Source organism: Scyliorhinus torazame, chromosome 3 (assembly GCF_047496885.1).
Source record: "Scyliorhinus torazame isolate Kashiwa2021f chromosome 3, sScyTor2.1, whole genome shotgun sequence".
Lineage (NCBI taxonomy): Eukaryota > Metazoa > Chordata > Chondrichthyes > Carcharhiniformes > Scyliorhinidae > Scyliorhinus > Scyliorhinus torazame.
In genome coordinates, this window is record NC_092709.1 from 73,069,966 (window position 1) to 73,083,424 (window position 13,459).

The following is a 13,459-nucleotide window of genomic DNA, read 5'->3' on the forward strand; positions in this document are numbered from 1 at the left end:
CCCCTCCCCCATATCCCCCATATTCCCCCTCCCCCATATCCCCCTCCCCCATATCCCCCCTCCCCCATATCCCCCCTCCCCCATATCACCTGATCACTGCCTGCGTGTCTAACCATGCATGCTTCATTGTGTATCGCAGGAGCAAACGTCGAGGCACCCATCCCCGCAGATGCAGACCGCCCGCAGGATGCCCCTCGGAGGCCACGGGAGACGGAGAGACCCGGACCCTCCGGCATGCGATGCCCACAGGATGCCCCTCGCACACCACGGGAGACGGAGAGACCTGGAGCAACAGGGAGACGACACCCCCGTCACGTGCGGGAGCGACGAGGCAGGCATGTGCCACCCAGCGACGAGGGGGGCAGCCACAGGCCCCCGTCACATCCGAGCCAGGACACCACTACCCAGGTCACCACTACCCAGGACACCACTACCCTGGACACCACTACCCAGGACACCCCTAACCGGGACTGCACTACCCAGGACACCCCTACCCGGGACAGCACTACCCAGGGCACCCCTACCCGGGACAGCACTACCCAGGAAGACGAAATACCGGACAGTGACTCAGAGTGGATGGGTGGAGACGAACCCTCACCCCAAAGTGCCATGGAATCAGAGTGGGACGAAGAGCACGACACAACGCCACTGCTGTCACCAACACCCTCCACCATCGCAGAAACACTCACCTCGGTTGGGCACTTTAGTGATGAGGCGTCTGGTACACTCACTGGTGCGCACAACACAGCCGTCCCGGTACAGCAGGTGGAGGTAGGAGCAGCAGACGGGCCGGGCGGTTGGAGGGCAGCCCAGCCCAAGCGAACATCTGCCGCCCAGATGGATCTCGGGTTCCTGGAGTTTCCACACCCACACATAGATCCGATGCAACCACCGACCCGGAGACGAGCGAAGAGGGTGACGGCCGGCTTGCGGCGGCTGCAGTCGCAGGTGGAGGAGTCCACCCGCGTCCAGGAGCTGGAAGTGGTGCCGGTCATGCGTGCCACCCAGGCCGACACCGCACGGGTGGCGTCCGCGGTGGAGGCAATGGGTGCGACGGTGTCAGACATGGGGAACGGTTTGCGAGGCCTGGGGCTTTCCGTGGAGGCGGCGTCTGTGGCCCAGGACATGGCTGCCCTCTCACAGGAGGCCATGAGCCAGTGCCAGCGCCAGATGGCAGAGGCGCTCAACACCATAGCCCAGTCTCAGCAGGCCATAGCCCAGTCTCAGCACGCCATGGCCCAGTCTCTGCAGGCCATGTCCCAGTCTCTGCAGGCCATCGCTGAGGGCATCGGCGCCAGTGGCCATGTGCGAGCCGGCATCGCACTGTCACAGACAGGGTTTGCCAACCCCCTGGGCTCCATGGCTGCAAACCTGCAGACCCCTGTCGATACCAGCACGGGCCTCCAGGACTGGCAGCGCCAGCTGCCGGGGGGGCGTCGGATGGCCAGTCCGTTCGCATCCCCCACCCATGTAGAGGCCTCGGGGCCATCGGGCACCCCGAGGGAGGAGGAGGTGGTGTGGTCCGTCCCGGGTGCCCCTGTAGGGGAGGTCCGGGAACACCGCGACACCTCGGACTCCCCCCCTTCCGTCCCAGGTGCATCGGGTGGGCAACGGGCAGGACAGGCTGGCAGCTCGCCATCCCAGTCGCCCGGGCTGCAGCCTGGCCCATCTAGGCCAGGACGCCCCAGGAAACGGCCGCCAAAGGGATCCAGTGTCAGAGGGCAGGAATCACAGGAGTCCACCTCCAGTTCTGCTGTACCGTCTGGGGAACCACGTAGACGTAGTCAAAGGGCCCGTAAGGCCAAACAATTAGACACTGAGTAAGTTGGCACGGGTGCAGGGCACAGATGAGTTTTAGGGGCTAGGGCACGTGCATGAACTCCTTTGGTTATTAAAGTCAATGTTACACCTACAGAAGCTGCCTTTGTGCTCTGTCCAAAGCGTGCGGGGGTGTCATGTACGTTGAGCGCAAGTGTGTGTGTGAGGGGTGGTCTTACCTCAGCCCCAGGTGAGTCTGCCCCCTTCCCCCTGGGCCGCCATCAACATCCCCCCGGGCAGAGGACGGGACCGTGCGCTGCAGTGTCACAGCCGCATGCAGGGATGGTCCCGGTGGATGGTGGTACTGTGGCCATGGGCCAGACATAGTCCAACGATGTGGAGCCATGGTCTGCAATAGACACGCGTCCACCCGCAACTGTGTGAGCCCGGCCGTTGTGCCGCAGGTGGATCAGCAATGGGGGGGGGTGTGCATGCGGGTGGGGTGGGTGGGGTTGGGGAGGGGGGTGAGGGTGCTGGGTGGGTGGATGGGTGGGGGGTGTGGGTGGTCGGCTGGTGCCATGGTGTGCGGTCTGTGGCCATACTACCCGATTCCCACGCCCATCTAGTCAGTGAAGCGGGCGGCTATCAGTCTGTCCCGTGCCCGCTGGGCCAGCCGGTAACGGTGGACAGCCACCCGCCTGTGTCTAGCCCGTCTGCCTTGACCATTGCCCCCATCCCCCTCATCCGGGAAGGACTGCGACTCTTCCTGCCGCTCCTCCACTCCGCCCTCCTCTGCCTGCGGCACATCGCCCCTCTGCTGGGCTATGCTGTGCAGGACGCAGCACAACACAATGATGCGGCCGACCCTATCTGACCGATACTGGAGGGCGCCCCCAGAGAGGTCAAGGCACCTGAAACGCATCTTCAGCACGCCAAAGTACCTCTCTATCACTCCCCTTGTCGCTACATGGGCATCATTGTAGCGGTTCTCCGCCTCATTGCGTGGCCTCCGTACAGGCGTCATCAGCCACGATCGCAATGGGTAGCCCCTGTCGCCCAGCAACCAGCCCCCCAGCCGGGGATGGCGTCCCTCGTACATGCCGGGGATGGATGACCGCGACAACACGTATGAGTCGTGTACACTGCCTGGGTAACGGGCACAGACTTGCAGGATCATCATGCGGTGGTCGCAGACCACCTGTATGTTCATCGAATAGGTCCCCTTCCTATTGGTGAACACGGCCCTGTTATCTGCAGGTGGCCGCACGGCGACGTGCATCCCATCGATCGCGCCCTGGACCATGGGGAACCCGGCCACGGCAGAGAAGCCCACTGCCCGGGCCTCTTGGCTGGCCCGGTCCACAGGGAAGCGGATGTAGCGGTGCGCCATGGCATATAGGGCATCTGTCACTGCCCGGATGCACCGATGTCTGCGATATGCCGGACAGGTCCCCACTCGGTGCCTGGAATGACCCCGTTACATAAAAGTTCAGGGCAACAGTAACCTTGACGGACACGGGGAGAGGGTGTTCCCCGCCAGTGCCACGCGGTGACAGGTGTGCCAGCAGGTGGCAGATGTGTGCCACGGTTTCTCGCCTCATCCGGAGTCTCCTCCTGCATTCCCGGTCCGTGAGGTCCTGGTATGACTGCCGGGGCCGGTACACACGGGGCGCCCTCGGGTGCCTCCGTTGCCGTGGGGCCGCGACGTCCTCCTCCCCCTCCTCGTCCTGTCGGTCAGGTGTCCCTCCAGCCTGGGCGGCTGCCGCCTGCCCCTCTGCGGCAGCCTGCGCCGCCTCTCTGGCACGCTCCTCCTCCTCCTCCTCATCCTCCTCATCCAGGGCAACATGGACATTAGCGGCTGCCGCCACGGCGGCCAACATCACTGGATGATCGGAAAACATGACGGCCTGGTGGGGGGGGAAGGGGGGGGGAGTGGGGGGTGAACGACGACATGTCATCATTGCCAATATCCCCTCCTTCCCCCCAGCCAGGTGGCATGGACCGCATGGGTCCAACTGTTGGAGGCTGGCACCTGGCCAGGTGGACCAACTCACTTGCCCCCCCATCCCCCTCCCCGGCACGGACCCCCCCAACCTCCTCCCCGGCACGGACCCCCCTATCCTCCTCCACGGCACAAACCCCAACCTCCTCCCCGGCACGGACACCTCCCCCCCCATCCCCCTCCCCGGCACGGACCCCCCCATCCTCCCCGGCACGGACCCCCCCATCCTCCTCCCCGGCACGGACCCCAACCTCCTCCCCGGCACGGACCCCCCCCCCCACCCCCCTCCCCGGCACGGACCCCCCCCACCCCATCCCCCTCCCCGGCACGGACCCCCCCCCCCATCCCCCTCCCCGGCACGGCCCCCCCCCCATCCTCCTCCCCGGCACGGACCCCCCCATTCTCCTCTTCGGCACGGACCCCCCCATCCTCCTCCCCGGCACGGACCCCATCCTCCTCCCCGGCACGGACCTCAACCTCCTCCCCGGCACGGACCCCCCACCCCCCCATCCCCCTCCCCGGCACAGACTCCCCCCCCCATCCCCCTCCCCGGCACGGACCCCCCCCCCCATCCCCCTCCCCGGCACGGCCCCCCCCCCCATCCTCCTCCCCGGCACGGACCCCCCCATCCTCCTCCCCGGCACGGGCCCCCCCCCCCCATCCTCCTCCCCGGCACGGACCCCCCCATCCTCCTCCCCGGCACGGACCCCATCCTCCTCCCCGGCACGGACCCCCAACCTCCTCCCCGGCACGGACCCCCCATCCTCCTCCCCGGCACGGACCCCCCTCCCGGCACTCCCCCGGAGCCCAGCCCACCCTAACCACCCCCCCCCCCGCTGCACACACACACACACAACCCGAGACACACCTCTCCCCACACATTCAGACTGCGGCCACGCCATCGCCTGCCCAGCGGCCAACCCCCCAGGCCGTCACTCACCTCAACGCTGGTGGAGCACAGGTTCACGCCGATGAAAAGGAGGTTTAATTTACGTCGACGTGAACGGTCATCACGTCGACGGGACTTCGGCCCATCCGGAAGGGAGAATATCGGCAGGCCGAAAATCGGCTGCCTTGCGCAGACTCGTGCCATTCTCCGACGTCAGCGGCGCCATTAACGCCCCGCCGACTTTTCTCCCTTCGGAGACTTCGGCAACCGGCGGGGGCGGGATTTACGGCGGCCAACGGCCATTCTCCGACCCGCTGGGGGGTCGGAGAATGACGCCCCAGATCTCTAGGAGGACTGGTTAGCTGGCAGTTCCACATTAGGAGTGGTAGATGCTGCAGGTCGGTCAAGGATGTGGCGCCCAGCGATAGACTTGGAAATTTAGTTAAGTCTGAGGTCTCGCTGGGGCTAGGCTAACAGGACACTACGTGCAGCCTCTCCAAGGACACTTGGCCATGAACCACAGCTGTGGAAAAGGGCCAGACTCTCAGGCAACAGGAACCCTGGCTGAATTTTAAACATTTTAAAGGTTAATGCTTTATAATTCATAAAAGTATATTTAGCTAATATCATAAATGATAATATCTAGTTTAGAAAAACAATGGAATAAAATATGTATGGCTTATATAGGCAGCACAATTAAGTGAGACAGAAATAATGGAAAAAAGCCAGTGAAGCAGCAAGAAATCCACGACAATGTCATTGAAGATCAACTAGAATATTAAATACATGACAGAAAAGGTGAGTAAGATCAACTTTTGTAAATTCACAATTTTGCAAAACTAACCTCTACAGGTTCCCCATCAACCTTCACCTGCCCTGCAATCTCCACCATGTCCAGAGCAAGGTGGCATATGGAATGAGCATGATGGACACATGGCTCTGGCAGACCACTCACAGTCATGTACTTATCCCCAACTGTCTCCACCTGAAGAAATAAGAAAAATGAATGGCCCCTTTAAATGTTGCTTAATAAAATCACAAATAAATTAAAATTAGGAGATACTTGGCAGATTTTCTTTGCCACAGAGGCATGAAAGAGGAGTTAGGTGTTATTTTGCATCGGAAACCTGCCTTCGAAGGGAACCTGATTAAAGTTTAGATTTTCAAGTGGTTGTGCCCTTAATTGGTACGGAAATTGATTCGCTGGCAACCTAAGGGCTGGTTTCCGAAGTTGGAGAGTCAGTCAGATGTCTTTTAGTCTTCAGAGGGGTATCTGGCTGTAGGACAAAGCAAGTAATTGGGAGGGCACCTCAACAAGAATGTTCACACCCATTAAAAAATAAATCAATAAAAAAAGCACAGAAACAGCCAAGGCCACCACCACAGGGAGGGCAGGGGGAGATCTGTTTTTATCGTTGTGAGTCTCAAATGTGGTAGGTTACATCAATCACTCCCATATACACACATAGTGAGTGAATCACTCACACGCACACACACCACACACACACCCCACACACACATATATATATATAGTTAGTCTCTCACTCCCACATACTCACCACATCACCACGTCCCCCATGGGCCCCAAGGTGACCTGAGCCCTAAGATCGGGAATTACCCGCACTAAAATCGGGAATCCCGATCAGGCGAAGAATCCTGCATTAGCCTAAATTGAATTGCCGCTGGGTTGCAGGCCCATTCCCAGTCTCCAGTTCTGGTCGCACCGGCGGGAACATGCAAACAGCTGATTGACATTTATTGGAATGCAATTAACGGGTTGGAAGCCTAAATCTGAACCATCCCCACTATGTTCCAGCCCCACACCGGGAATTCCCCCAGGCACGTTTTGGTGTAAGTATTACCAAACATAGTCCTGATATGATGGAGCCCGACTGGAGTCAAGGGGTCAGTCCGGTCAGTCAGGATGGGAATAGAGGGATACGGATCCAGAAACTGTAGAAGATTGTAGTTTAGTCAGGCAGCATGGTCGGCACGGGCTTGGAGGGCTGAAGGGCCTGTTCCTGTGCTGTACTTTTCTTTGTTCTTTGTTCATTGCTCACATGCCCCTCTATCACTGCCAGGCTGCAGATGGTAGGTCCCCCAAGGGTCCTGCGTTTGGGTGGGCTCAGGCTGTGGGAAAGGGGTTGACCACGGGACCCTTCCCCAGGATGGGGTTCCTTGTCTGGATTGCCCCTTTCAGCATTGGGCAAAGTGAACATCACTCTTGGCATGGTGATCACAGGCAACCGTCCGTTCAAATTCTTCATTTGTTTGATCTGTTAATCTGAAGTGACCTTCTCGCTCTGAACTTCTCTGTTTGACAGCTGATGAACAGATCAAAGAGTTCATTGAAAATTCAAGCTAGAAATATTTTCCCTTTCCTAACATCTGCTCCCTCAGCCCTATTGTGTCTGAGCCTTCCGTGAAGCTCCACAGCACTTAGAAAGGCTTATAATCCTCTGGGACCATTTGAAATGGGACGTATTCATTCAATTTCACAGTGCAGCAGTTTAACTGGCCCTTTATTGACTGCTTAATGGTTTAAACTCAGCTGCCAGGAGGTGTGTTTATTTTTCTTTCCCTTCATGCTTAAATGTATCTGAAGTACCTTCCATTGATCCTAACCGCAATGTTTATAAACATTCTTGTACTGATTGACACAAGCTGACCATTTCAGCAATGTTAAGTGCTTTCTGCTGTTAGAAAAGTGTAAATGAAAGCACTTTGGGAGAACTCTCCCTTTGCAGCCTGGCAGCAGCAGAGTGGGACATGAGCAATCAGCTGACTCCCTTGACTCCACTCAGGGTCTATCATGCCAGGGTAGGCACTGCTAGAGTGTCAGTGCCATCACGCCAGGGGGCAACGCTCCTTTGGTAATGCCAGGGGGCGTGACTGAAATGAGGGCTGAAGGGGAGATTGGGGGGTAGCTGAAGCTAGTGTGTTTAAGGGGGGCTGAAGAGGGAGCTGAAAGGGGACTGAGGGGGATAGGTAGGGGGGGCGTCCGATCACCCTCATGCACGCGTGGTGTGGGGGTGTGAACCGTTTATTCCTGTGGTGGGGGAAGATGCCCCTCCTTGATGAGAGGTTGGGGGTGCTCCACTTGTCAGCGGGGGGGGGGGGGGGGAGAGAGAGAGAACATTTGCTTTGTGTTTGGGGGGGGGAGCCCCCCGGGAGAGGTCCTGTCCCTGGATGCTGAGATCTGGGCGCGGGTTCAAAATGGCAGCCCAACCCCAATAACTGCAGGGAAACTGGCATGTTCGGCACTATGCACATTTTTGCATAGTCAAGCCATCAGTATTGTGGTGTTGGGTGTTCTGACACACAGATGAGCCAACACAGTTGCATATGGTACAACACTTCTTTATTTAAACTCACTATTTACAACTTGGTCTTTGCACTCTGCACGTGGGGGGCTCCCTGCTTGTGGTGTTTCATCAGCTCTTTCTGTTCCCTTCTCCCCAGACCTACTGACCTCCAGGTGTCGTGCTCGTGCTTTTTATGTGGTTGGTGTTCTTGTCTGTGATTGGTTGTGGTGTTGTGTACTCTGATTTGCCTGTTAGTGTGTCCATCATGATGTGTGTGTTTGAATATCATGACATCCCCCCTTTTTACAAAGATATGTGCCTACGTGGTAATAAATATGATCGTGACGTGAGTGCATCTAAGAGTGTGTGTGTGTCGTGTGCAGCATGTGTCTATGACGGAACTATGTACATGGGGCGATGTCGAGTGCGTCACATGAATCCAGTTGTACCATAACATAACAGAAATGCGAACGAGAGAAGAAGAAAAAAAAAATTTGATCAGTTGCCCAGTCAGACGACATCTGGAACGATAAACAACAACAGGTTATCATGTAAAATTGTCCAACTTATTAAGCATATGAACTGTATTATAAGTCCATTCTAATGGGTTTGCGACGAATTCGGGTTGACCGCCTTAAGGGTGGATCAAGAACCACCGGCTGCTGTGCAGGCATGGCCATGGGTGGCGATGGAAAGGGCGTGATGTGCGGCAGCTCCACAAAGTCATCCTCGGAAGCCTGTTGAGGATCTGGCGTGTTGTGTGGCTGTGAGCGTGGAAGTCGGCGAAGGGCGCGCCGATTGCGGCGACGCACGGAACCATCCGGCATGCGAACCAGGAACGAGCGGGGAGCCACTTGTCGGAGGACTTCGGCCGGTGCTGACCAGCCACCATACGGTTGATGGACGCGTACTTTGTCTCCGGAGGACAGGGGGGGCAGGTCCGTCGCTCGTGTGTCGTACCGCCCTTTCTGGCGATCACGCTGCAGTTGCATGTTCCGAAGAACCGCCTCATGGTCTGTTGTCGGTGCCAGGACGGAAGGTACCGTCGTCCTGAGGGAGCGACCCATTAGTAGCTGCGCTGGCGAGAGGCCCGTGGATAACGGGGCCGATCGATAGGCCAGCAAGGCAAGGTTAAAGTCCGATCCGGCATCAGCCGCCTTGCACAGGAGCCGCTTTGCGATGTGGACACCCTTTTCAGCCTTCCCGTTCGATTGTGGATGCAGAGGGCTGGATGTCACATGAGTGAAACCATATGCTGCGGCAAAGGACGACCATTCACGGCTGGCAAAACAAGGTCCATTGTCTGACATGACAGTCCTTGGAATGCCATGGCGAGCAAACGTTTCCTTGCAGGCCCCAATGACTGCGGACGACGTCAGATCATGGAGAGGCATGACTTCCGGGTAGTTTGAGAAGTAGTCTATAATAACAATGTAATCTCTGCCGAGCGCGTGAAATAGGTCAACACCCACCTTCGCCCAGGGGGACGTCACCATCTCGTGTGGTAGAAGTGTTTCCGGAGGTTGCGCTGGCTGAAACCTCTGACAGGTTGTGCAGTTGAGCACCATGTTGGCTATGTCTTCATTAATACCCGGCCAATATACCGCCTCCCGGGCCCTTCGTCTGCATTTTTCGACGCCCAAGTGGCCTTCGTGTAGTTGACGAAGAATCATCTGGCGCACACTGTGTGGAATGACGATCCTATGCGATTTCATAAGGACCCCGTCTATATTGGTGAGATCATCTCGCACATTATAAAACTGGGGGCACTGCCCTTTTAGCCACCCTTCCGTCATGTGGCGCATCACTCGCTGCAGCAGAGGGTCAGTCGCCGTCTCTGCGCGTATGTGGGCCAGACTAGGATCATCAGCTGGCATATTTGCTGCTGTCAGAGTCACGTGTGCCTCAATTTGACGCACGAACCCCTCTGCATCTGGCGGTGTGCTCACTGCTCGGGAAAGAGTGTCCGCCACGATGAGTTCCTTCCCCGGAGTGTAGATCAGTTCAAAATCGTACCTCCTGAGTTTGAGTAAGATGCGCTGGAGGCGAGGAGTCATGTCGTTCAGGTCTTTGTTAATGATGTTGACCAGGGGGCGGTGGTCAGTTTCGACCGTGAATCGTGGCAGGCCATACACATAGTCGTGGAACTTGTCCAGTCCAGTTAACAAGCCCAGGCATTCTTTTTCGATTTGCGCGTAGCGCTGTTCGGTAGGGGTCATGGCTCGTGAGGCATACGCAACCGGGGCCCATGATGACGTGCTGTCTTTTTGGAGGAGTACCGCTCCAATACCAGATTGGCTGGCGTCTGTTGAGATCTTTGTAGGGCGAGTCGTGTCAAAGAAGGCCAGCACTGGTGCCGTGACCAGTTTGTGCTTGAGCTCCTCCCATTCCCGCTGATGCGACTGGTGCCAGTTGAATTCCGTCGATTTTTTTACGAGATGGCGCATGTTTGTTGTATGAGAAGCCAGGTTGGGAATGAACTTCCCAAGGAAGTTGACCATGCCGAGGAATCTTAAGACAGCCTTCTTGTCAGCCGGTCGTGGCATGGCTGTGATGGCGCTAACCTTGTCTGCATCGGGACGGACCCCGGACCTTGAGATGTGGTCCCCGAGGAATTTCAGCTCCGTCTGGCCGAAAGCACACTTCGCACGGTTGAGACGCAGGCCATTTTGCCGTATGCGGGTGAAGACACGTCGCAGACGATGCATGTGTTCCTGCGGAGTGGTGGACCAAATGATGATATCGTCCACATATACACGTACCCCTTCGATGCCTTCCATCATCTGTTCCATAATGCGGTGGAATACTTCAGATGCCGAAATGATGCCGAATGGCATCCGGTTGTAGCAGAATCTGCCAAACGGGGTGTTGAATGTGCATAGTCTTCGGCTGGCCGGGTCCAGTTTGATCTGCCAGAATCCTTTGGACGCATCCAATTTAGTGAATATGTTGGCTCGCGCCATCTCGCTGGTGAGGTCTTCTCGTTTCGGGATGGGATAGTGTTCCCGCATGATGTTGTTGTTCAGATCTTTTGGATCTATACATATACGGAGCTCGCCAGAGGGCTTCTTTACACAGACCATGGAGCTGACCCATGGCGTGGGCTCCGTGACCTTGGATAGGACCCCTTGGTCCTGAAGAATCTGCAGTTGTGCCTTGAGGCGGTCTTTGAGAGGCGCAGGAACCCTGCGAGGTGCGTGAACGACAGGGATGGCGTCCGGTCTGAGTCGAATCTTGTACGTGTGTGGCAATGTCCCCATGCCTTCAAAAACCTCCTGGTTGTGAGCGAGGAGGGAATGGAGATTCGCGTGGAACTCAGCATCCGGGAAGTCGGATATCTCATCTGGAGAGAGAGACATGATGCGCTGTACCAGGTGAAGGACCTTACACGCTTGTGCGCCCAGTAACGAGTCCTTTGATGAGCCCACAACTTCGAAGGGGAGTGTGGCCGTGTACCTCTTGTGAGTCACCTGTAGCTGGCAAGATCCTATGGACGGGATAACGTTCCCGTTATAGTCAACCATCTTAAGCCGGGATGGTGTGATGGGTGGTTTGACCTTCATGGCCTGGACTGCAGAGTAAGCAATCAGGTTGGCGGATGCGCCGGTGTCCAGACGGAAGGCGACGCGCGATCGGTTGACCGTCAGGGTGGCACACCACTCATCGTCTGGATTGATGGCATTGACCTTGTTGACATCAATGACGGCAACTCGGAAGTCATCCTGGTCATCTGCATCACTTAATTGGAAGTCTTGATGCGTGGGCTGGACGGTCCTGACTCGTGTGCGAGGTTGTCGAGGATGCGCCGGATCCATGGGTTGAGCCGCACGACAGCGGGCTGCGTAGTGGCCTATCATGGCACATCTGTTGCACTGTCGGTATTTTGCAGGACATTGCCCTTTTAAGTGTAGACCTCCACAATTTCTGCACGTCATGACGTCACGGCGTTCGTTGCGCCACTGCGCATGCGCAGTGCGATCTTGCGGTGGGCGCGCCTGCGCAGTGCGTCCCTCGTTGTGGCCGTTATTTTTGGCGCGCACCTGCGCGGGAGACCGCGAAAAGCGCGGGAAGCGGCCGCTGTCGTCCGGGCCGTGGGGCGGGAAGAAATCGACGGCCTGGATGCGTTCAACGTCGTGGGCGGCCTGGCTTGCCGATTCGACGGCTGGGGACCCCCTCCGTGCCAACTCGGACGCCTGAAATCGGGCAAAACGGCAGGTAGCATTTTCATGGAGGACACAGGCTTCCACAGCAGACGCTAAGGTGAGGCTCTTTATTTTAAGAAGCTGCTGGCGTAGGCCACTAGAGGCAACGCCAAAAACAATCTGGTCCCTGATCATGGACTCTGTAGTGGTGCCGTAACCGCAGGACTGCGCTAGAATCCGGAGGTGCGTCAAAAAGGGTTGAAAAAGCTCCTCCTTACCTTGCAGGCGTTGCTGAAAGATGTATCTTTCAAAAGTTTCGTTTACTTCAGTTTGAAAGTGCTGGTCCAGTTTGAGGATGACCGTGTCATATTTGGCCTGGTTTTCGCCTTCTTCGAACACCAGTGAATTAAAGACATCGTTCGGGTGGGGGCCTGCGTAGAAGAGGAGCATTGCAATCTTCGAATCATCCGAGGCATTCTGTTTTTCGGTGGCACGGATGTACAGGTCAAATCGCTGCCTGTAGAGCTTCCAGTTGGTGCCTAGGTTCCCCGTGACTTGCATCGGCTGCGGTTTGCCGGTGTGGTCCATGTCCAGAATGGCAGGTTAGTAGGCAGGTATCGATCCACTCCTGTACCATGTGGTGTTGGGTGTTCTGACACACAGATGAGCCAACACAGTTGCATATGGTACAACACTTCTTTATTTAAACTCACTATTTACAACTTGGTCTTTGCACTCTGCACGTGGGGGGCTCCCTGCTTGTGGTGTTTCATCAGCTCTTTCTGTTCCCTTCTCCCCAGACCTACTGACCTCCAGGTGTCGTGCTCGTGCTTTTTATGTGGTTGGTGTTCTTGTCTGTGATTGGTTGTGGTGTTGTGTACTCTGATTTGCCTGTTAGTGTGTCCATCATGATGTGTGTGTTTGAATATCATGACAAGTATCACAACCCGGCGGCGATCCTAGTGCCAGTGCGACACAGTCCCGATTCTCTGCTGACAAAAAAATTACAATCTGAAGCGGAGAACCCGGCCTATGTGTGGGGGTATTCTCACGGTGCCGTTTGGATTTTGATCCAGTGACAGGAGAGGAATGGCAATGTAGTTCCAAATTGAGATAGTATGTGGCTTAGAGACGACTTGTAGCTGGTGATGTTCCCTGTGTAAGCTATCCTTGTCCTTCTAAGTGGTAGAGGTCATGTGTTGCTGCAGTACATCTTGTGTATCTTCCGTCACTTTGCTGATGACTGAGAGAGGATGTTAGGGCAGCAATGGGCCAGATTGGATTTGTTGTGTGTTTTGTGGATAGGACATATCTGGGCAATGTTCAACACTGTTGGATTTTGTTGCGTACTGGAATAGATTGG

General features: G+C 56.6%; 1 protein-coding gene across 2 annotated transcripts in view; it reads right to left on the reverse strand.

The window, feature by feature from the left end:
* Positions 1-13,459, reverse strand: part of gucy1b1 (guanylate cyclase 1 soluble subunit beta 1) — a 182,260-nt gene that overhangs the window by 38,171 nt on the left and 130,630 nt on the right. For both annotated transcript variants that reach the window (XM_072495799.1, XM_072495800.1), the window contains exon 11: positions 5,494-5,634. In XM_072495799.1, the coding sequence (XP_072351900.1) occupies positions 5,494-5,634 (141 nt within the window). The remainder of the gene's footprint in view (positions 1-5,493; positions 5,635-13,459) is intronic.